The sequence below is a fragment of the Cavia porcellus genome, unplaced genomic scaffold, assembly GCF_034190915.1.
Source record: "Cavia porcellus strain 051 isolate PalLab524CR breed Dunkin Hartley unplaced genomic scaffold, mCavPor4.1 scaffold_16, whole genome shotgun sequence".
In the NCBI taxonomy this organism is placed as follows: Eukaryota; Metazoa; Chordata; class Mammalia; order Rodentia; family Caviidae; genus Cavia; species Cavia porcellus.
Window position 1 is genome coordinate 34,931,039 of NW_026947499.1, and position 24,301 is coordinate 34,955,339.

Consider the following 24,301-nt stretch of genomic DNA (forward strand, 5'->3'; position numbering starts at 1 on the left):
TACTTTAAATTATTTTATTTTATTTATTTATTTTAGCACTGGAGATTGAACTCACAGTCTTGCACTTGCCAGGCAGGTACTTATGCTGCTGAGCTAAATCCCCAGTAGTAAATTATTTTATTTTCACGTATAGATATTTCTAGTTTGGAGTATCTTTGAAAATTGGAGCAAGGATCTAAAGCCCTAGGTCAAAGGCAGAAGGCAGAATGTGAGACAGCAAGGAATTGTGGAGACTTTAGCTAGCTTTAAGGTATGTGTGACTACTAAAGGTTGTAGTTGGGGCTCACACTCAAGACAGTTACCACAGAAGGATTTAAGTACAAGACAGAGACAGAGCTTTTTAGTGTTCAAAAAAAGTCAGAAATCTAGAGTTTGGTTTCCTGCTTTTAAAATATTACGTAGCCAAAAAGAAACAAAAACAAATAAAACACATGTACAGGCTAAGCTCAGCTCAAGATCTACCAATGTTTTAGTTTCTATCACAGAAATTAGTTAATGAATGAATTCACCACTCCAGCAAAAACTAGAAATGAATGAAAGACAATGAATAGGCTATAAGCCAGGCATGGTGGTGCACATCTGTAATAAGATTGCTGCCAGTTCGAGTCCAGTCTGGACTACATAGTGAGTTTAAGGCCAGCCTGGATTACACAGTGAAACCTAAAGATTTTTTGAGTAATTTAAACATTTAAAATAAAAGCTATCAGCGTGGTGGTATGTACCTATAATCCCAGCACTTGAGATGCTGAGATAGGACTGCCATGAGTTTCAGGCTAGCCTGATTTTTGTCTCAAAAAAACTGAAACAAACAAACAAAAAAACCCCCAGAAACATGCACAAACAACAACAACAACAAAAAAACCCCCAAAACCACAAAAACCAAAAGCTTGCAAACCAAAAATACCAGTGCTTTTTGGCAAAGTAAAGTAAAACTCTCCCATTCATCCATCTGTCCATGTATCCATTTTTTCCCCCTTCCTTTTGAGACAGGGGTTTTGCTATATAGTTCAGGTTGCTCTTCAGCTCACTTTGTAGCATAGGCTGATCCTGAACTTGCAACAATCCTCTTGCCTCCTCCTAAGTGGTGGGATCATCCATCCCTCCATCTTAAAACCGGCTCTCACTGTGTAAGTTCAGACTGGCCTTGAACTTGCAATCTTAGTGCCTCAGCCTTGCCCCAGAACTGTGATTACAGACATGTACCATCCGAATGGTTCACACCTCTTTTCTGAGAGATGGGGGTTTTGACGCAAAGACCTTATCACTGAGCTACATCTTCTGCCATTCTTATTCTTTTATTTTGAGACAGTGTCATGATAAGTTGCTAAACTGTAGTAGACGACTCAAATTTTAATCCTCCTGCCTTAGCTACTGGGGTTATAGGTATATGCCATAATACATGGCCACATCTCGTATTTTGAAATGAACTATCAATGTTCTTTTGAATCCATGTTCCAACATGATACTGAAATGAAATTCAGGGGCTTCCATGGAAACCTCATTTCTCCCCTCCCCTCAATTTCCTTTAGGAGACATGCAGATAACATCTCCACAGAGAGCCACAGATTAACTTCAAACAACACCCACCTCAGACCGAGATTCTCCCTTGGATTCACCAGGATCAGGCTCAGTGTCCTCAGCCTGCATTTCTGCCTTCATTTCTAGCACAGGTACATCAGGTCCTGGCTGCTGAGAATTGGTTTCAGCACTGGTCACTGAGGAAGGGGTGGGGACCCTGTTATCAATGCTGGCTGCTGCCTGGGAAAGCTGTGAGAAAGCAAAATCATTCTCTGTAAAGCAGACAACATAAATGGCCTTCAACTCTGCTGCTCATCCAATCTTCAGTTTCTTGCTAGCATTTTTCAGAACTAAGCTAATAAGGCCACTACTGAGGAAAAAAAGTCACCAGGTGGCAGCTCTAGGGAAAGTCAGTTAGTCAGACATGACTTGCTCCTAGAGCTGAAGAGTGAAGACCCAGACAAACTGGCCTTATAAATGCTAATATGAAATTATTTTCTCCAAGTTTTCTAGCCAAGTCATAGATCCTACTTATTTAGCATTAATTCCCTCAATAAGGTTCATGCTTATGGTGAAAGGCTATTACCAACATCTAAGTAGTTATGAAAGGAAGAGAGTCAATTGTGCACAGGGAAGCAGAATGTCTAATAAGCCTAGGTTAACTGCAGGGCAGTGATGATGCTGGAGTAAGCAAACACTGAGAAAGGGAGCCACTAACATACTCTAAATTTTCAAAGCCTTGGGGCTGGGGTGTGGCTCAGTGGTTGAATGTGTACTTAACACATATAAAGATATGGATTCAATCCCAGCACACACAAAAATTTTTTTTTCATGTTTACTCAATAAAGTCTTAAGTAAATAGAACTTATTTAGGGACTTGGGAGACACAGCTCAATGGTAGCATTTTTAAGGGCCTGGGTATGATTGCTCTGGTTTACCCATATAATAAAAGGGAAGGAAAGGAAAAGGGAAAAGAAAATGCAAGAGACAAAAACAGAATAACAGAGTATGACTACATATGCATCCTTGTAGATAAACAAATAGTAGTAACTTTTTAGGATTTTGGTTGGGATCAATTTTGTCATTTAATAAATAAATTTTATATCCTGCTAGCCATAATGGGACATGCCTGTCTCTAATCCCAGCTATTCAGAGGGCTGAGGCATGAGAATTACAAGTTCAAGGCCAGTCTGGGCAACTTTGTAAGATCCTGTCTCAAAATAAAAACTAGGGCTGGGGGTGCACTCAATGGTAGAGTGCTTGACTAACATGCACATGGCCTAGGTTTTCCATTCCCTGTACAATAGGTAAATGAATAAATAAATAAATATTCTTGGTACTGAAGAATAAAGTTAATATATTCTGGGAGGCGAGAAGTCTGAGACGGGATAGTAAGAAAATGATACAATTCAGTGAAAACTTGGGAGAGGGATACAGCCAAAATAGGCACAGCCTGAGACCCTGGCCAGCAAGGACAGTCCGGCCTGAAGGGCACCTACAATGCAGCATGTGGCTGTGATTCTACTGCCACCGCCTCCATGCGTAATGGGACATTCTGGGTCCAAGAGACATAAACCTGGCTCTGCTGTCTCACTATGAAAAAGAAGAGTCTTCTCTTGTCTGAAAAAAGGTTAGCCATGCTCAGGTCAAAAGACATAGAATTAAGACCACGATGTGTTTATCATATCCACAAAACATCAGTAGAAAAACTGCTTAAACTACGAAGACATTAATCTAGGACAGATAATGGGAATACACATTTTTAAAACTCTACATATGATCTTGGTATGATACCTCAATAATTACTGATTTCTACAAAGTCTTTTAAGTAGGGGAGATCATCTGAAGTCATACGCTGCTATGCAGTGTTTTTTTTTTTTTTTTTTTTTTTTTTTTGTCTTTTTCCTTTTTATCGGTACCGGGGATCGAACTCACAACTGCCAGCTTGCAAGGCAGGCGCTTATGCCACTGAGCTAAATCCCCAGCCCCTGCTATGCAGTCTTTTAGACCAATGCTGGATATAAAGCATAGCTCATCACAGTTCATCAAGTTCAGATACTTCTTGGTGTTGCACCAAGATGCTGCAGTATTGTGATGGGAAAGTAATTTTTTTTCCTTTTTTTTTTTTGTACTGGGAATCAAACTCAGGACCTTGTGCTTGGCAGGCAGGCATTGTGCCACTGAGCTATATCCCCAGCCCTGAAAGTTATCTTTCAAGAGTAGTGGCCTTAAGACAACAGACTGAAGAGCTCACCGGCGTGCCAGGAGGCTGGGCGTGGACAGGTGTCGGCTGCTGCTGCTGCTGTGATGACTGAGGGGTGGCCACAGATGGTGGCTGGACTGGGGTTTGAGGTTGTGGGGTCACCTGGGCCGCTGCCTGCACTGTAGGGGTGCTCTGGGTTTGGGTAGCACTGGGCACTGAGCCAGGAGTTGGGGTAGGAGTCTGCCCAGAAGATGACACGGGAGTGGATGGCTGAGTGGGAGCTGCTGGTTGGGGAGGCGTCATCCCAGGTGGCGTAGGGTGTTGGAGAGATGGCATGCCAGCGGCTGTGGAGGCAGGAGGTGGCGTCGGGTGCAAGGGTGATTGGGTTACTGGTGGACAAGGAAGCTGGCTGGCTTGGGGCCCCAGCATGTTCAGAGGATTAGGAAGAGCAGCACCAGGTACCTGACCCTAAGGAAACAAACATAGTACATTACAAACATTGCTTCCACTTGAAAACATGACAGAACCTTAAAGAATTAAATGTATGAAAACTTAATTGTTTCTTAATGAGATTAGCTCGTTTCACAGGGATATTGTGTTTGTAAAACTTCATCAAGTTTTGCACTTACAGTAACGTGTATTTTGTTTTTTCTTTTATCTTTTTTTGAGACAGGGTTTCACTACAATTTGGGTTGACTTTGAACTCACTTTGTAGGCCAAGCTGGCCTCGAACTTGCAGTAAGTAATCTGCTTGTCTCAACCTCCCGAGTCCTGGAATTACAGGTGTGTGCCATCAACACTGGCTGTATATTCAAATAAAGTTAATACTACACACATTTCTCATACATTGGTTTACGTAACTATATTAAGTGGCAAAAATTCTGGCTTTCTGGGCATGGGTGGCACATACCTGTAATCCCAACTACTTGGGAGAATGAGCAGAAAGAGTGAGTTTACAAAAGATAGTGTCTCAAAATGAAAAAATAAAGATATGGTGATACATGCCTATAATCACAGCATTCTGAGAGACTAAGACAAGAGAATCTCAAGTTCAAATCTACTCTGAGACTCAGTGAGGCCCTGTCTCAAAATATTAAGAAATTCAAAAATCTCTGGGGATGTAGCTTATTGCATACCCTCAGGTTTCAATCCCTAATACTGTTACATACATACATAAACAGGGCTGTGGATATACCTCAGTGCTGGGGCATTTGCCTGCAATGTGTGAGGGTCTGGGTTCAACTTCCACTTATGCCAAAATAAAATAAAAGGGGAAAAAGAAAATCCACTTATGACTTACACACACAGCAGCATTCACTCAGTTTATCAGTTTCATGTTCTACATCATCTACTCATAGCTTAGATAATGGAACAAGGAATGTCTTCCTTTCTTCCTTCCTTCCTTCCTTCTTCCCTCTCTCCCTCCCTCCCTCCCTCCATTTGTGAAGGGTCCACCTTCCAATAAATGAGTCCAAATCACTGTTTTAGAGCAAAGGTTGGTGTATGGGCCAAAGCTGGCTGCTTTTTCCCACAAATAAAGTTTCACTAGGTCAATAGTCCTTATTCATTTATGTGTTGTCTATGGCTGCTTTTGTACTACAACAGTGGAGCTAGGTAATTAAAATTAAAGTCTGAGGCAGAAAGTTGAAAAATACTCTTTTGGGCCCTCACAGCAAAGGTTTTCTTATCTGTTTTAGAGTAATGAGAAGTTGTGGAAGTTCAAGTCCAGACTGGACAACTTAGTGACTTCAAGTCCCTGTCACCTTCCACCCTTCTCCCCACCAAAAATCCAGCTCAGTGGAAAAGGCCTGGATTCAATTTCTGTATTGCCAAAGGGTAGAAAAAAGGGATGTGAACTGTTAACTCTCTAAATCCCAACATCTCTCAGGATCACAGGTTAAACTTCAGTGCATAAGACAAAAAAATCACAATCCATTCTATTTTTTGCATTAAGTTCATTTGGAGAGGACAAGAGGAATCCTAAACAAAAACTACAGGACAAAGTGGAAGACAATGAATAGATGCTGATACATAAAATATAAAATGTATATTACGGAACTCTAATTTCTGTGCAATAGAGTCAGGTTTCAGGAAGCTGCAACATAAACACTGGTAGCCAAAGTCCCCACAGCATACCTGTGACACGGCTGTCTGGGCTGCCGGCTGTCCCATCCCCACACTGTTCACACTTATCGCCCCACTAGATGATGAGAACTGACTCTGTGGCAGAAATTGGTTTTGAGCAGGTGCCTGGGCCATCATATTGTTGGTGTGTGTGCCCAACATGTTTGGAGGCTGAGGCATCCGGGAAGGAGAAATGGCCATCTAAGAGAAAAAGATCAGGAGAAATGCAGTAGAGAAGTTGAGGGTCAAGATGAACAGTGCAACCGAAGACCCAAGGCCTTACACACTGCCAGTGCACAGCACATGGCTCTAGTCCTAGAGACTGCCACCCACTAAGAACACTCTACTCCTAGACGTTTTCCTTGCCTTCTCAAGCAATCTTGCAAATGAGCCAAATTGGAATTGCTCTCTGAATAGCAATCCATATCATTTAAAGTTCAAACACACCTTTTACTAGTTTTCTGAAGTGTTTAAAAACTGCCTCAGGAGGGCAAACTTGAGTCAACAAATGCTGACAATCTCCAGTTGGCCAAGTATTGAAGCTGGCTGGCTGCTTCATCCTTAGAAAGCTCTCCTTCTCACAAAGTCACAAATTCCTATGGATTTGTTATTCTAATAAAAATAAGTAACAGCCAAAGAATTCTCACTTTTGCAATAAAGATCTTTAAAAATGAGAAATGAAAGAAACAAAGCACAAAAGCATAGCCCAACTCAAAGGAACAAGTACCACAGGATTCTCAGATGACATTCAAAATTTTCTGCTCAAAGAAAGTTCCTAATTAGACAACAGCTGAGACACCAGAAGCACTTACCCCTGGAACAGAGGCCATGCTGTTCATCTGGACAGAGTGGTTCATTGGGGAGGCTGCACGCGGTCCCATGGGTGCTTGTGGCAACTGCACATTCCCCAAGGACATTGGATTAAATGAATTCATCCCTGTAAATATACCCACAATGTTCCTTAGGAAAAGCACTAGCAAGAAAAATAGTACTCACCAAATAAACTCTAAATAAATAAAATAAAGCAATAAGGAAGAGAAGATGATTAAATCAACAGACTTTCTCACATCGAGGGAGAATGGCATCCATGAAGAGACATAAGAAGACATAAGGGTGGAAGTGAGAAAAAAGACAATGAATGAATCCACCAGAGCTGATGTGAACAAAGCATCAAAATAGGAGACAAGGCACTGTGAACAAACTAAACAATTCCCTTCTATCTACAGAGGCAACGTTTCTTGAGACCAAGGCCAGTATATGCATATACCTTTACCTAATGCCTTCTGAAGCAGGAGTATCCATCCTCCTAGGCTCCTCAGTTCCTTGTGGGTTTACATTTACTGTCAAAATCTATGCTAAGACTCAAAACACTGTTTCAATTTTGTAAGAACCTCAGCCTATAGGAAGTAGCAAGAACCAACGGTTCTCATCTTCAACTTCTAGTAGTTTGCAGAAACATCATGTGACTCATGGAGAATTTGCCAGCCAGGTTGCATGTCCAGACTGCACTGGATAGTTCTTACTAAACAAACCCTGTGTACTGTGAGCTCTAAATATATGCCAATTCAAGTTAATCTGACCAGCACTAAGATCTCCTGAAGGCATACTTTGATACTGTTGTATATGTGAGCAGGCTGTGAAGGATATGTAAGACTAACATAAGCCATAACAGTCCACCCCTGATCACCACCACCTCCCAAAGATTCCTGCATATTACTTTATGCAAAGGGCATTTAGTCCATCTCTAAGAGCTGCAAAAGTCCTAACAGTTTCAGCATTGCTGAAAAGTCTAAGTTCAAAGTCTCCTCTGAGACTGAAGGCAAACTCTTAGCTGTAAGCCCCTGCACAAATGAAAAGAAAGTTAAACACTTCCAACATTTAATGATACAAGATAGACATTTCCATTCCAAAAGCTACAAACAGGAAGATAGCAAGGAATGAGAACAAAGCAAGACCAGAATCCAGCAGAATTAAATCCCATAGTTTCAGTTCCAGGAATCCCAGCAATCTGTAGCAAGTTGTGAACTCCAAAAGGCTTGGGTGGCTCCACCTTCCTACTACATGTCCAGTGGTTGTAGCTCTCATGGTTCTCTCTTTGGTTGGCTGTGTTCCCTCCTTGCAGTTTCCCTCAATGTTTCTGACTTCTTCAAACTTCAAGTCTCCACTGAACCCTTGGTTTCACACTCTGCCCTCTTTGGGGCACACTGCCTGGGTTCAGGCCTTCTGAACTCTTGCATTCTGCATGCACCTAAAACCAGGGCCACATGGATGATGCCAAGGCCTGCCGTTGGCTAGAGCAGCTTCGTTCTCTCTTGGCTGTAGGGATGAGTGCCTATGAACCAAATTTAGAGGAACAGCTTCTCTAGGCTGCTGCCACTCTGGAACATGGTGCTCTAGGGCTCCATACTCAAAGCACCATCATCTTTGCAACTCTGAGGTTGTTGACAGTAAGTTTCCTGCTGCTTCTGATTATTCCCTTAGGCCATCTTTCTATTCTCCAATTCCTCTCTGCATTCAAGATCTCTGTTCCATCTTTGCAGTTCACAACTTTGCTGGAACTTCTTTTCCAGTCAAACTCAAAATGTTTTAAGTCATTCTGCTGCGCTCTTTCAACATAAATCTGGTTCAAAGTCCCCTATAGTTTTCGTAACACTCCTTCAACATTAAACTGCTTTGAAATTTCTTCTGCAAGATTATTCTGCTGCCCTTAATCTCAGTCTCAGGCAAAGTCTCTGAACACTGGCAAAACATGGACAAACTTTCTGCCAAGCCATAACACACATCATCTGGACTCCAACAGTCAATGTAGTCCTTCTCCCCAGTAGAAATCTCCCAAATCTTGTCTTTACTGGCAGAACTCTGGTCAGCTTTCTGGTCTCCTGAGCTCTCACCAAAATTTCCCATCAAGTACAGCCAAAGGCATCCCAGCTTCACTTTTTCAGCCAGAATCTCTGAACCTTTCCAAGTTCTTCCCACAAGCCAGCCTCTCAAAGTCTCCTGAACTACATGGTCAAGTATGGTCATAGCAACAACCCCCCAATTCCCTGTTACCAAATTCTGTCTCACTTTTCTTTCACTACTCAGACAAACTACCTGACACTCTAAAGTTAAAGGGGAAATGTTTCTTTAGTTGACAGTTTGTAGAGGTTTCAGTCCATAATCAGCTAGCTCCAAGGCAGGGTGGCATGGCATAGGGGTATCACAAAATAAAACCAGTTACTGGCAAGCAGAAGGCACCAAAAGCAAGCAAAGAAAGGATCACTACAGCTCTTTCTAATCTTTATGTCTTGTCCAAGCTACTCAGCATGGGTACCACTCACACTCTCAATCCTGGTGCTCTTCAGCCTAGCACTGCACCATGAATCCATTCAACATCACAGATTCTAGATCTCATCATGAAAAAGCCCCACCTATGACTGCATGAGGCTTTGGGCAGACATCTAGACACAAGCCATAACAATATGTATGCCTTGGTAACTACCTAGAAATACCACCCTCAAATGATCAAGTACCAAAAGATGGAGGATTTTCCAGAGCTAATAACAACACTAATAATAGCAACAATAACAACAAAAATAAATTTTCTCCTGTGAGAATTTTGTTAACTAAGTAAGTGAAAAAGATGTACAGATCTTGGAAAACAATACTTAAAGAAATCTGTATTTACACAGACCTAGTCATACTGGCAGGGAGGTATGTTCATCACATTTCAAAGAAGTACCATCTTCCTATCTAGATCAAAGTCCTGTCATCCCCAACATGGCACTCAGCCACCTTCCTAAGGTTCACATTCTCCATCTTCTTGGTTTCTGAAATCTTGTTCATTTGAACAAGTACCAACAAGTTTATTCCACATCTATTTCAGTAATAGTAAGACTACTAAAACTTTAAAACAACCTCTTTTCCTCTCCAAAACTACTCTATATCCACAGCAAATCTTTCTTTAGATTCTCGATAATGTTATCACCTTATTTTTACAAGCTGGAAAAATGTCCTTACTGCTCAGGTCTCAGTATGTCATGAGCTAAAAGGTGTTTAAATCTCTCTTTGCCCAAGCAAAAATGACCACAGCATTCTGACTTGAGAAAGAGTCTTTAGCAGTTATTTTAGACAGCTACCATGACCCCAGCCTCGTGTGGATCTAGTACTCAGCTTCCTGAAGCAAACACCAGCCAGCTTGTCTTATACCTTAAAGTTCACAGCAGTTCCAACAAGTGCTTGCCACTCCTACAGCTGGTTTGCACACTCTCCTGAGCAATCAAAACTGCCTCGTACTAGCATCTAGAATGCTTCTTTTACGGACTCTCCTGAAATGTAATGTCCTGCCTGTTCATTAAAGTTTTAAACAGTTCTTTTAATCTGTTTCAGTATCTTTCTTATAATTTCTAAGGACTACTTTCAAGCACAATAGATTTGCACTATTCCTACTACTGAATTCTCCTTATCAGTAAAAAAGGAATGGAAAGAGTAAGAAAAGATTAACATATACAAAGAAAAGAAAAAACAAATCAACAGATGCTATGGCTATTAAAAAGTTAAACTGGGGCTGGGGATTTAGCTCAGTGGCATAAGCGCCTGCCTTGCAAGCAGGCAGTCGTGAGTTTGATCCCTGGTACTGATAAAAACGAAAAAGACCAAAAAAAAAAAAAAAAAAAAAAAAAAAAGTTAAACTAAAACATGATTCACAATAAATACATACCTTGAGAAACTTGCATGCGATTCACTGGCAGGGGCAGGGGTCCATCTATATTGGGAAAAGAAAGAAAAAAAAAGAGACAGAAACCCAGTAGTTACTTAACCTTTAATGCAATAATAAGGTTTTTCTTATGGAGAACTTCAAACCTGAAGGAAACCACGGTGAATCTAAAAACATTCGGATGCCAGTCCACCCTTTAAAGTGCCTCCTTACAAGAGAAATTCAATGTCTCCATAGACCACAGACATATCACATCCCCAGTGCAGGCTTTTGGAAGATATAGTTCCATATACTTATAAATATACTCCAAACACAAGAAATACAAGTCAATAGGCTAAAAGCTGATAGAAGGAAATTCAGTTCTTACTTGGAGGTCTTACAGACTGGGCAGGTGGAATCACAGGAGCCTGTGCCCCAGGGGCTGGTAAAGTTGGCTGGTTACCCAGGATGCCTTGCTTATGTAAACGTGACCTCCGTTTTTCTTCTAGTTCTTTTTGTATCTTATAGATTTTCTCTGCTAGTAAGTGATAATATTCATCCTAAAAAGAAAAAACATTCAAGGGTAAGCAGTTAAAATTGTAAATAAAAAAATGGCCTGTTTCTTTGGTTCTAATGACAAACTAATGGCTTTCTTTCTTTCTTTGTTTTTTTGGTGCAGAAAATCAAACACAGGGCCTTGAGTATGCTAGGCAGATGCTCTTCTACTGAGCTGTAGGCAAATTTTTTAACTGAGTTAGCAGAGGTAAATATACAATGGGTTTGATAAATCAGAGGACCAAATTCTTGCTCAATTCCCAGTGACTTCACCGCATTTATCAAACAGTAAGTGCTAAATACTATCATACCGCATTGTACAATTGAGCTTCTTCTCAGGTATTCACTGACAAAAGCAGTAATAATATGACGAGTCCCTAAATCATACCGGTTCCGTACTCTAGATCACAAACTAGATGATACCATTTTTCCCACTGCAGGTGCTGCACAGGCTCAACTGCTGCCCAGTGACTTACCCTGCTATTAGCAGACTCATACATGTCTCCCTCCACTTTCTTAGCATAGGCGACCAAATTCTCCATGCGGCGATCCTTCAGAGCAGCAGGGTCTGGGGTTGGGAAGATGGCTTGAACGCTGAAAGGACAACAACATACTCCTATCATTCTTCTTTCAAGGTAGTCACATGAGAACTACAAAAGCAGGACTGGCTCACTCTTGGAATGGTATGGTGTTGGGGAAAACCCCAAATCTCTCATGCATGAAATGAACGCAGGCAACAACTCTTGACTCTTCAAATTATCTACACATCAATATTTTGCAATTACTGATATGTGCTGGGTCATTTTAAGAAAAACATGATTTCATGTTTCTAATTTTTAAACTAATAAGAAAAACATGATTTCATGTTTCTAATTTTTAAACTAATTATAAAAACATTGATCAAAATAAGCAAAAAAAACCTCTAAAAAATCTAGTTAACTTCACTTTCAATTTAAGATACCTAGCTTGAGAAAATTAAATACTTTCTGTTATCAAACTGTATGTCTGTGCTATCTGTACTCAACAGGACTTAGTCTCCTCGAGTTCTCAGAGATCTCAAAACTATGGTTTTAAGCCACAAGAGAAGGCAAAGGTCTTGAGCTAATCCCAAAAAACTATGAGGTACAAAATCAGGCTGCTGGTCATAGCCCTCTGTACTCTGTGGATACCTCTGCCACTAAGTACCAAGTGTCTGGGAAATCAGGCCTGCACAGGGCTCTACTAACAAGGGGTTGACTTCTTAAAACAAGCCAGTAGCCCTCTGCAGCTCTCAGGCTAATGTCATCTGGGAGTCAATGGGTAAACAAGGAATAAAATCAGTTATCTACTGCAAAATTGCAATATGACCCTGGGTACATACAGTTTATGCACTAGATGACTCCGCAGGTCCTGAGTGACATGTTCATGCCAGCCTTTTCGAACACCAGTGCTAGAAGGAGGTGCTGCTGTAGGTATTGTGCTGAGGCTTCCGATGTTACCAGAGTTGGAGCCATCATTCATCAATGGGCTGGGGAAGAAGGGTAAAACATAGGGATACTTCATCTAGCTACCCAAGTGATTCACATGGACTCAAAGTAAGGCTCTACAACCATACGCGACTTAAAAGTTAAAATTAGGAGGAACAAGTAATGTATGTACAACAAAATTCAAACTGTGTTCAAATTATTCTGTTCTACATTTGTAACTGAAAAAAATGAAAAATGGTAGCCAGTGGTGTGTCCTGTCTGCGCCCATTACAGCACAGTTGCCCAACCTTTTGGCTTGCCTGGGCCTTGCTGAATAAAGAGGTATTGTCTCGGGCAACATATAAAATATATAGTAAAACTTCCTTCATTATCAGTAATTATTACATTTTATTCTCCAAGTATTGTAAGTGCAAGTTATGTCTCATACACCATGGGTTTCAAATGCATGGTCTGTGTGGCAGTGAGGTGCAGTTAGTGCTGTACTCTGGTTTCCCTGACACAGTTCCCTTGTCATCTAAGAAATCTATGATGGAGTACTATGTGACCAAGCCATGAAAAATACTGCTAAAAATCACAAAATTTACTATCTTGTGGGATCGTATTACAAACTGTCCAGCGTCTTATGTGGGATATTGGTTAGACACACTTGCTTTCAAGGATTTTCTTTCCCATACCCTGAGAAAGACCACACAGTTGTGTATGACCACAACCCACTCTCACGTCTGTCTGTCCCTCACTTAGGAGTCAATGGAAACCTGTGTCTTACTTGGTGGCCCCCAGGGAAGTTGGAAGAGCTGATTCTGAAATCAAGTTTGGTGGTTGTTGATCTGTTGTTATTCCTCCTGCTGGAATGTTCATTGGGTTATTTCCTTTAAAGACAAAGAGAAATTAATTAACTCTTTGCTAATAATATATACTTCAAAGTTCTGTTAACAGGTAAAAAGTCACCACGTAAACATGTGAGTCATTTATAATAATAGACAGTATGGCAGGAACTCTGGGAGCTATATTTTCAGAAATGGAGACCAACTTGTACAAACTATTGTCAACTCTTCCCACGCTACTCAATAACTAAAATAAGACATATTCTGAAGGCTTTGGTGTCCTCAGTGGACTCTATGGCTGTGGGGAAAATTATAAATATCCCACTTGGACCTCCAACTTTGATTCTGCTTCATTAATATCACACTCTAGACAACTAGGTGAGTAACCAAGTTTGTGTCCTTTTTTGGTCATACTATAAAATCATAAAAATTAAACACAGGAAAAAATACAGAGCGCTATTTGTCTACAATCTTCCTATTAAAGTAAGAATAAGCTGAGACTCAGAAAGAGGTTATTAGTATCTTCCCAAATTACACCATTAACAGAAGTGGAGTCATATTAAAATTTGGGTAGTAGGCTTCACCCTAGTCTCTTAGACAGTATTAATTTGACCATCAAGGCAGTTAGTTTCTATAAAGCAATATACCGTGGTATCTTGATTCATGAATTCAATTTTTTCTACAATTCTGGTTGCAAAGTGAATTAGATGCAAACTGAATCGAATCCAAAGGTGATCTTTGGGGAAATTTGATTCAGTTTGCCACCAAAATTGTGAAAAGAATTAAGTTAGTGAACCAAGGTACCACTGCATAAGGCAACTTTAATTGGTTGTTTGCCTGTTTGTTTGAGGTAGGGTCTCACTCTGTAGTTTAGTCTGGTCCTGAACTCACTATGTAGTCTAGGCTGGCCTCAAACTTGTGGCGTTCTTCTTGTCTCAGCCTCCCAAGTGCTGGGATAATTATAGGTATGCACTACCCATGCACAGTTTAACTGGTTATTTTTTAGAATCTTGAGTCTCAAATACTGGTTTTGCTGGAAAGAATAAAACTAGCACAGCAGCTATGACTTCACAGAAAAGACTGCCCTTGCATCATGAGCCTGACCATGTCTCTTTAGAGAAAAATGGTAAGGAAACAATATCCACAAAAGGCAAAAATTGTTACTAAAGGCTGGCACATCATGGATTGGAGTGACAAGGAAGAAATGTTAATCCACCCTGAAGCCTGCCACAGCAGTTTCTGAGAATCCCACTGCTGACCAACCAGATTAGTGGTCACTTTCAGTGGTGGGTGGGCCATTATCAAGACGTGCCAGGAATGGGCAGACAAACTACCCATTCTTCATCAAATAAATGATCAACCAGAGTCTACCCAAGAGATATAATCATGATTCCATTTGTGAGATTTTGCATTCTGAGATACATGCCATGTGCTTTATAAAAACCATCTAGGGGCTAGGGATTTAGCTGAGTGGCATTAGCACCTCCCCTGCAAGCAGGCGGTCATGAGTTCAATCCCTGGTACCGATTTAAAAAAAAAAAAAAAAACTATCTAAACAGATGTGGCAAGCAGCAAAGCACTGCTTTTCTTGTAAATGCTGCTCTTACTAAAACATTAAATATCTTCTTTGCATCAGATGCCACAGCTTGTTCTTAGAAAGCTGCTATTTCAACTACTGAATAAGAAGTAAAAATTAGAACTCAAAGCAGCCTTGGGTTCCAGTAAGAATTGTTACCCATTTCCTACATGTGGACAAAGGAAGTTCTTGAGTGCTCCTTCACCTACCCAGGGGGTTGAGAGTCCTCATCTGCTGGTGGGCTGGAGGCTGTGCTGGTTGTTGGCCAGGAACCTGAGGCTGCAGCTGCGTCTGGGGCTGGTTCATGTAGGGGAGTCCAAGAGCAGCATAGGCCCGCTGCATGGAGCTGGGGTCTATGGGATTTGGGTTACTTAAAGAAGTGGCATTCTGTTGCCCTGCACCAACAGAACCAATTGTGTTTTGAATTCCACTAGCTGGAGACCCCAAGATGGCTAGAACAACAAACAAGACAGGCAAAAAAAAGTTAAGTAAGAGGGAGAATCCCACAAATGACTTAAATGAAATCTTATAAAAAGACAATGTACATATTTTACAAAGCATTACAACAGGCTATGGAGAAAGGAACTGTGCAAAAAAAAAATCCTATTGTCATTAGCTGAGAAACAAAAAGCTAAAGAAAATTCTTATTTCTTAGAAGTAACAGACCATAAGAATCTCACAGACAGCACCTAATAAAAAATTAGCAAGCAGTTGTAGAGTATAGGTCAGTTGTAGAGTGTTTACATAGCATGCATAAGGTTCTGGTCTTGACCCCCAGCATAGTGCAGGAAGGAGGGTATGTACTAAAATCTAGAAAACTGTGTGCCTGGTGTGGTGATGCAAGCCTGTAATCCTAGTACTTAAAAAGCTGAGACAGGGGGGTCACCACAAGTTTGGGGCCAGCTTAGGTTACATAGTGAGTTCAGGGTCAACTTGAACTACATAGTAAGATCCCCAAAACAACAAAAAATAATTTAGAAAATCCTAAGAAGTCAGTTCTAGGGAGGTGCAAGTGTGCGACACAGCAAAATGCTTGATTCTATGGGAGTCAGCAACCATCTGAGGTAAAGGAAGGGGCTTTTATAGGAATAGAGAGATTAGCAGAGGTGACATCTAGTCAGTCTGTTTCTATTAATTGATATGATTTTCAAATAACCAAACTATAATTATCTGAAACTTACTCAAGCAGTGACAGCATTAATAATCCTCTCTGTGGAATTCCTAAGCAGGAGAGCACAATGCTAGGCTTGGGCTCTCTGCCTATCTGAAACTGTTAAAAGAAATTCTATAATGAGTGAGTGATTATGTGGTTGAAATTAAAGGATGACAGAACAAGGCCTGAAGATTCTACATGGGTTTTCATTTACTTATATAGGTGCCATCTTTGTGCACCTGGCATTCAAGACTTCAATCTGCCTCCTGCAGCAATCAGTTGGTTCTACTACCCATGGAGCTGGGAATATAGTTCAGCGGCACAGCATCTGCCTTGCAAACAGGAGGTTTTGAATTCGATTCCTGTACTATCCCACAAAAGGTCTACTACCCAGGCCTCCAAGTGGCTTTATATGTCATCTAGCTGACTAATCCTGAGTCCAAAGAAAAAAGTAAGTGTTGACATAAGAAACTACATTCCAAAGAGCCTTCAAATTAACTGAAATGACATCAAGCTATCATTTCTTTGGTCATTTCATGTCCAGTCCATCCACTCAGCAATCTACTCACATAACTGTTCTCATTTGGTATTTACTATATGGCAGAAGTTTTGTATCACACTATTTTTGGGTGGGTAGGGTCTTTTTTGAGACAGGGTTTTGCTCTGCAATTCAGGCTGGCCTTGAACTTGCTCTCAAGAGATGAAATTACAGGCATATGCCACCATTCCCAGTCTATCACACTATTTCTTATTCTTTTTTTTTTTTTTTTTTTTGTCTTTTTCGTTTTTATCGGTACCAGGGATCGAACTCACGACTGCCTGCTTGCAAGGCAGGTGCTTATGCCGCTGAGCTAAATCCCCAGCCCTATTTCTTATTCTTAAAAGAGGTTTTTTTCCTAGCTTTTTGTAAATTGTAGCTCATATCTAAAAGTACAGTTTATGGTAAGCCAAATTAAACATCTTATTTTTTAAAAATCTTATAAAACTGATTATACTAATACTCAAGGCGGGGGGGAGACAGGGTCTTGCTCTGTAGTTCAGGCTAGACTTCAACTCATTATGTCATGCAGGGGGGCCTTGAACTCATGGCAATCCTCCTGCCTCAGCCTCTTAAAAGTGTTGGGATTACAGACATGTGCCACCAGGCATCACTCTATCACATAATTTTTGACTGATCCAAATACTATCACAAAAGCCTTTTGTTCAAATTCAGAGCATTCTGTCTGACAGCAGTATTTTTACAATCAACAATACAAGCATAACAGACAACTCAAATACTTTTCAAAACAACTTAATTATACCAAAATGTGGGGAGAAAAAAACCTCTTGGTAATTTTCTATTACAACTATTAACTTGTCTAGTATGGATATTCAGGTCTCGAACTCATTAACTCTCATTAGACACAATTACACATACCAAGTAACTCATTATAAATGAAAAGCAATTCTCAAGGTATATCTTATGGTAAGTGTGTAACTAAAAAGTCATGAACAATTTCTTTACTTTTAGACTTCTGAAAATTACATGCTAAATGTTTAAAAAGAGCTATGATATAAAAAAGAAAATAGTAATGCTAGAATAGGCTTGCTTTGTGTTGGGGCTGGGGACTGAATGCAGGACCTAGTGTATGATATGCACATGATACTATGATAGACCACTAACCCACTTTGGTTTACAGTCACTTTGTAGTACAAGAAAGAACATAGTTAGAATACATCTGATACACATAGTGATGAATTACAGCCACAAAAAGTATGCACGTGGCCTTTCTTTTCTATGTAAAGATATGTAATAGAGGTGCTTTAAGAACTTCACACTATTATATTCCTTTTATTCATACTTCCCCAAATGTCATCAATTTAGCTAAGACATTCACCTTAAGGTGAATGGCATTAAGTCCAAAAGGATGTAAGGAACAGCTAGAGCCTCATTTACAAAAAGCTTCTCAGGCTAACATGGTCACTATACTTTGTTGTTTTGTGTTTAAAGCATTTATTCCCTATGTATAAACACTACTATAGGTAGAAAAATCTACCTACCCGAATATAGGTACACATTTGGACCTTGGCATTTTTAACAGTTCAGAAGTAAGCCAGGGTGGTAAACACATATAATCCTAGCACTCAGGAGGCTGAGGCAGGATCATTGTGAGTTTGAGGCCAGCCTGAGCTACATAGTAAATACAGGGCTTGTCTGGACTGACAATATAGCAAGATTATATATCAGCAAAACAAAAAAAGGACCTAAAATAAATAAAAATGGCCTCTGACATTTAAGTACACGATCCAAACGATGCTACCAGATAAAACAGCAAGAATACTGAAAGGACCCTGGCACACACTATAGGGCCAATGAGTGATTGATAGAGTAGTCATATAAAAGCAGTCATCAACTGTGTTCTGTCACCAGGCCTCCACAGAAGTTCTGATCCTTTCTAAATTCTCACCAGACTTACTACTGGGTCACTGGTTACCTTCAGGCTTGAACACCTGGTGTGTTCACTCACTCATGCAACAGACACAAGTGGCAAGCACAGGCTGTGCACTTCCTGAGCTTGGAATCTGTTGGAAGACATAGCAAAGAGATCTAACCATCATTTGACAAATGCAAAATGGTAGCTTGTGACCCTGGATCAGAGAAATCAGGCTCACCTCACCTTCCTTGTACATCACAAGGAGGTGGGAAAGTACACATAGGATTTGGTTCATTTTTTGCCTGCCACATTAGACCATATGAAATGCCAGTCAGAGTCCAAGGGATTTGCAGCTACCTAGTACAGAAATCAATCTTTCCATGCTGCCTTATTGAATATCTTGGGACTAAACAAGAAAGAAAAGGATAATGACTGCATGATTTCATTTGCCTGTACTCCTGAGAATGAGCTCTTCTACATTCATCAGGTTTTCACATTATCAATATTGACTTTGGTTTTTAGGTCATTTTTATATTTACTTTCCTTTCTAGAGCTTAATGTTACAATTCATGTGTCATTAATCCTTACAATGTGACATCAAACCCTGCAGTGTCTTAGTAGATCAGTTCGGGTTCTCCTAGAATTTACTGGGTAATGTGTCTGAGCCTCTTGTATCTGCCTCGTTTTTTTTTTTTTTTTTTTTGTCTTTTTCATTTTTATCGGTACCGGGGATTGAACTCACAACCGCCTGCTTGCAAGGCAGGTATTTATGCTGCTGAGCTAAATCCTCAGCCCCCGTATCTGCCTCTTTAAGTGCCCTAACACCTCTCTCTCCTCACAACTACTATTCTGTTGTATCTAAATTGAGTCCATGTCCTATCAAACAAGGTCAACTGTATAATAGGCTCTTTCCAGGATTTGCCATTCAAGTAGGGACAACATAGTACCTTCCCCAGTAAGCACAAAGATTAACCTGCTAAGATACTCTCTGTATAGTATGTGTTGCCAACTCAAGGCATTCAATTAACCAGAACATTTCAGTCCTCAATCATTCTCAATAAAATGAGACTCAATATGGAAACTCATGGAAAAGTGATGCTAACTTCAAAGCCTTGTTAATAGTGGTGGGAGACTCATTACAAGGCAGACAAGTCAAGAAATCTCATTCCTTGTATTTCTACCAAAAAAGCAGTGCCAGAAATCTTTCATACTTGCAAGCACTACCACAATGCTTCACAAGTACTGTACACGCCAGGACTTATCCTGTCACTGCTTCTCCTGCTGTACATAGGGCACAGTAACAAAGAGAAATGCATGAGTGCCTAGGCATCACTCATGTCTACAACTTGTCCTTCCACCACTGATACTATTTCAAGCCCTTAAAAGGTTTTCCTTAGAAACCAAGAAATGCAATAGGAGTGATTTTGCTGTATCCAGAAGGGGAAGGAGAAGCTACTCTGATAATCCATCACCAATGACCGATGCTTGCACCAGGGACTGCAAGCTTACCATTCTCTTTACAGTCACCCTGTCCCAGCCTCCCCTGCCCCATCTGCACTTCATTATTTCAGAGGTATCTGTACACTCTGCACAATCTCAAGGGGAGCAGAGGACCTAGACAAACACTGGAGTAGGCAGTAGATGAAGATGAGTTTGATTTTACTCAGTATAACAAAAGAAGGCATCAAACAGAGGTACCAAGCCCAGTAGTGAGGGCAACGGAATAGTACAGGAGCAACAGGCTGGAGGACTCCTAACCATGAATAGTTGCCAAGGCTTCAAACGTGGCTAAGTCCAAGGCTGGTGCTTGCCGTGAGGCACTTACTTGATAGTTCTTGTTGGATTTCCCTCAGAGAAAGCCTCCATTCTTCTCCATAGCTCTAGTACAGCTACCTAGCCCTGACAGGTATCTCCAGCAGCAAGTTTCAAATTTTAATGCACACACTACAGACCTGGGAATTTGTTTATAACGTAGGTTGTAATATAGGAGCCCATCACTAAATCACCTCATTTACACAGGTACCTCTGAGTCCCTTTGCAGGATCTATACTGTGCTGAACCTATTGCTGCTGTATAGGATGTTCTTTCATCATTACTTTATTTAAACTGGGATCCATCAAGCCCTGCCTTTCTCTGAAAAGTAGTCCAGGCTCACAATGACTCCACAGGACTGCCAGAGCAGACCTTGTCTTCAATCAATTCCTTGAGTGAGACCACTATCACATTACTTTTATTTTAGTTTTTTTGCAGTATTAAGAATTGATCTACCATAAGCTATATCTTCATCCCTTTTGCAATAGAAGATTAAAGTCATTGTCCTTGTGAGGAGAGAAATTTACAGAAACAATATTGCTAAGTTTCTCACTCAAATAACTCTCTACTCACAGAACTCTAGTCCTAGAGCCAAAAGAACAGACTCGAAACTAGCACCTAATTTAAGAAGCATTTACACTTTTTAAAAGAATGCTTTTTTTTTAAAATGAAAAATGATCAAGATCTTGCATAGAGTTCATCTCAACCTTTCCTGTGACTTTATGTTATAAGATCACCCTGGTAACATCTTGCATTATGACTAGTAGAAAGACTGTGGTTTACCACTTAAGAGAGCATGTACTGAGTCAATTTTCACAACATCCCAACAGTTAGTTACAGTATAAGGATGTTAAGACAACAAACCACATACATTTCTTTTCTCTTTTTAAAAACAGAAACCACATAAGTATTTCTTAAAAAGAGAATCACCAACATTTACAATTGTCATGGCAGTAATACTAAATACAAAAATCCTAGAAGCCATACCCTTTAATTAAATGTTAAGAATGAAATCTTAGTTTATTATTCATGGAGTTAACATTGTACAACTACTTGACAGTGAGTATTTTGGTACTTTAAAGAGCCAAATACTGAAATGTGTCCTAAAGCACAATAAATCTAATCATCACAGAAACACTAATTCTTAAAAAATGGTTTTACACTAAGTTGGAGGAAGAGACTATATTCCTCTACCAGAACTATCATCTCAAATATCTGGTTCTAGAAGGCCCAGAATCTTAGAACTTTGTTTTATATAAGAGATGTCTAAGGAAACTTTGGCATTAAAAATTCAAATGTTAGTCAATCAAAGAATAATTTATCAGATTCAAAACTGACTTTTAAGAAATTTACTGCAGCTCTTCTGTAGGGAAGAAAAACACGACCCAGCTCCCTGGAATTTCTCTCCTAGGGATGAGGATACCCTATTTTCAACAAAGCACAATGTGCCATGTCAGCTCTAAATCCCTTCATGAAGAAGAAGGGCTGGACTAAGGAAAAACTACATGCTCTATTCAATAGCACTCACAGGATCAGATTGTTTTTCTATCTCTCCCTGAGCCATTCAGAGGCCACCAGAAAGAAAGCAGCACATGTTCCTTATACAGCAACAGAGCCTGAGGAAGATGACTGAGAAGCATGAGGAATGTATACTTAGAACACAACTGGGGAGGAGCCAAGACAGCACAACACAGAGACAGAGAAAGATGAAGAAGATTGCCATGCTCAAAGATCACTAAGGGAGGGCATGGCTCCAACCAGAGGGTGATGTGAGTCCAATGGGCACTTCCTGGCTGTCCAAATGAGGGATAGACCCAAAGACCACAGTTCCACCTTTCATCTTTGAAATGACAGAATAAGGCCTTAGAAACAGAAAGAGATATTCATCCGTTTTATTGCTCTGATCCCTATAAAGAGCTGGCTCTTTTGGGGCTACATATACAGGCCTGACCAATAGGCATCAGCCTGAAATCGACTATGTTACCAGCTACACAGATGACCCAGAAGACAACAAAATAATGGGAATGATCAGGATGTGCCAGTCCTGGAGCAGAGATTCTCAATCTGAAGCTAAATAAACTGTTAGTTACACAAAGAGGTCTTGGAACTGCATTTCCGAGTATGATGAAGAAAGCTTCACCAACGTCTACAGGTAGAATCTTACACTGACCCAGCCTGGCTGACGGAGCTGCAACTTACTTCAGGAGAATGGATGTCCAACTACAAAAGAAGTGCCCCGTCTCTCCCATGATATCATCGCCATGGTAAGTGACATGGCATTCAAATCCTCGTATCTGTCAGACAATAGCAAGTCTTCATGTCAGCTCATTGGCCAGAATGGTTCACACTCCTTCAAGTGCTTGTATGTAGAAAGGTGTGGGAGGGATGAAAGCCCCAACATAGCCATTCATGTTTGCTGACAGCCCTTCTACCCTCTGAACTTGGCTGTATTTGGGTCCCTGTTTGCCCTACCTCACCCCTGCACTTTACAGCTGGTAACCCTTGCCCACGCCCTACCTACTCTCTCATTGTCTTTAGAAGTAGCTGCTATTCTCATCTCCAAGCTTCTCTGCCCCCGTGCTCACTTACTTTGTTGGTTTCGCTTGTCACTGGCATTTTTCAAAGGGAGGCAAACAGGACAGTCATGTCGTGTGCAGTTCTTCCAATGAGAGATGATTTGTCGTGAAGATGCACAATGGGCAACTATGACCAGAAAAACAACGAGATGTTATTTTTCTATCCAAATCGTCATACTTTCAATTATACCTAAATTATAATGCCAGATTCCATAAGAAAATGGTAACAAGTGTAACCATAACGTAGTACAGGCGGTCCTCAACTTACAAACAGGTTACTTTCCAGAAAGTTTGTAAGTTGGCTATTAAGAATTTCAGACAGAAACTTCCTACAGAAGCAATGTTATGAATGATGGGTGATTTAGGGTTTGGCTCATAAAATACTACAAAAACTAATAACCTAAAATAACCACTGAAATGAAAGGTAGAATAATGTCACTACTGAAAATAAAAGTATTACAATTGTTTTAAAAGATGAAACCATCTAAATACACTTGAAGAAATACGAATAGAGATGAAAAGAAGTCTGTGGAGATTCCAAAAGGGACTGTGGGTGCATCGTGAAGTATCTAAGGGGGAGATGAACCCTGCTTATTCTCAGTCTTCATCTCCTAAATTCTAATCTTCCCCTTCTTTATATTTCCACCATGATCAGGATTATCCTGGGGACTCACAAATGTCACATGAGACAGGGAGGCCAAGGAGAGATTTTCTGCAAGTTTTATGAACACAAATAAGAAGAGAAAAAGAATAAAGATTACAGGAGAGTAGAGTTGTTAATGGAAAACACTTTCTTTAGTGGAACTGAAATGTCTGGTAAAAGAGGGGAAAGGGAGGCACACAATATGCCTGATTCACTATCTCCTCTAGGGAGACACAGTGCACAGTTCCTGTGTCACTGTCAGTCACCCAGGACAACCTGGCTATCACCAGAAGTAGCCTTAAGACATAGGGCAGAGGAGCAATGCAGTGGGCCAACTGCTAGTCTGAGTCCAGAAAACAACTGCAAGACAGATGGTGGGATGCAGGGAAGGGCATGTGCTTGCCTATGCACATGCTACATTATATGACCAGAAGAGAACTACAACCTAGACATTTACAACAAGAAGTGCTCACGAAGTGACAAAAGGCTTCCATGAGAGGAAAGAGAAAAGGAACCAAGTCAGGAAACAGCATCATGCAGGAGAGGGTCACAGTTAACCGAAAACCACATCGCTTTTCTTCTCTGCAGGTGAGCCTTCTGAGGGTAACAGTGTCAGGTGCGGGCAATGTGAGAGCAACATGTTCTAGGCCACATCAAGAGGTCAGTACCTTGGCTGCAGGGATTTCTGATTAAGAGATCTGTCAAAGAAGAATAATAAAGCCAAATTCCACCCTGACTGCTGCCATTAGTTCAGAAAAGGGA

At 40.6% G+C, this 24,301-nt stretch overlaps 1 protein-coding gene across 2 annotated transcripts in view; it reads right to left on the minus strand.

The window, feature by feature from the left end:
• Crebbp (CREB binding protein) overlaps positions 1-24,301 on the minus strand; it is a 128,547-nt gene that overhangs the window by 33,668 nt on the left and 70,578 nt on the right. The window contains exons 5-15 of one of the 2 annotated variants that reach the window (XM_003477712.5): positions 22,910-23,023; positions 15,151-15,393; positions 13,308-13,410; positions 12,436-12,582; positions 11,552-11,669; positions 10,909-11,080; positions 10,545-10,589; positions 6,658-6,782; positions 5,858-6,046; positions 3,773-4,189; positions 1,588-1,767 (exon numbers count right to left, since the gene is read on the minus strand). In XM_003477712.5, coding sequence (XP_003477760.1) covers positions 1,588-1,767; positions 3,773-4,189; positions 5,858-6,046; positions 6,658-6,782; positions 10,545-10,589; positions 10,909-11,080; positions 11,552-11,669; positions 12,436-12,582; positions 13,308-13,410; positions 15,151-15,393; positions 22,910-23,023 — 1,853 coding nt within the window. The remainder of the gene's footprint in view (positions 1-1,587; positions 1,768-3,772; positions 4,190-5,857; positions 6,047-6,657; positions 6,783-10,544; positions 10,590-10,908; positions 11,081-11,551; positions 11,670-12,435; positions 12,583-13,307; positions 13,411-15,150; positions 15,394-22,909; positions 23,024-24,301) is intronic. The other variant, XM_063226394.1, reaches the window with a different exon arrangement.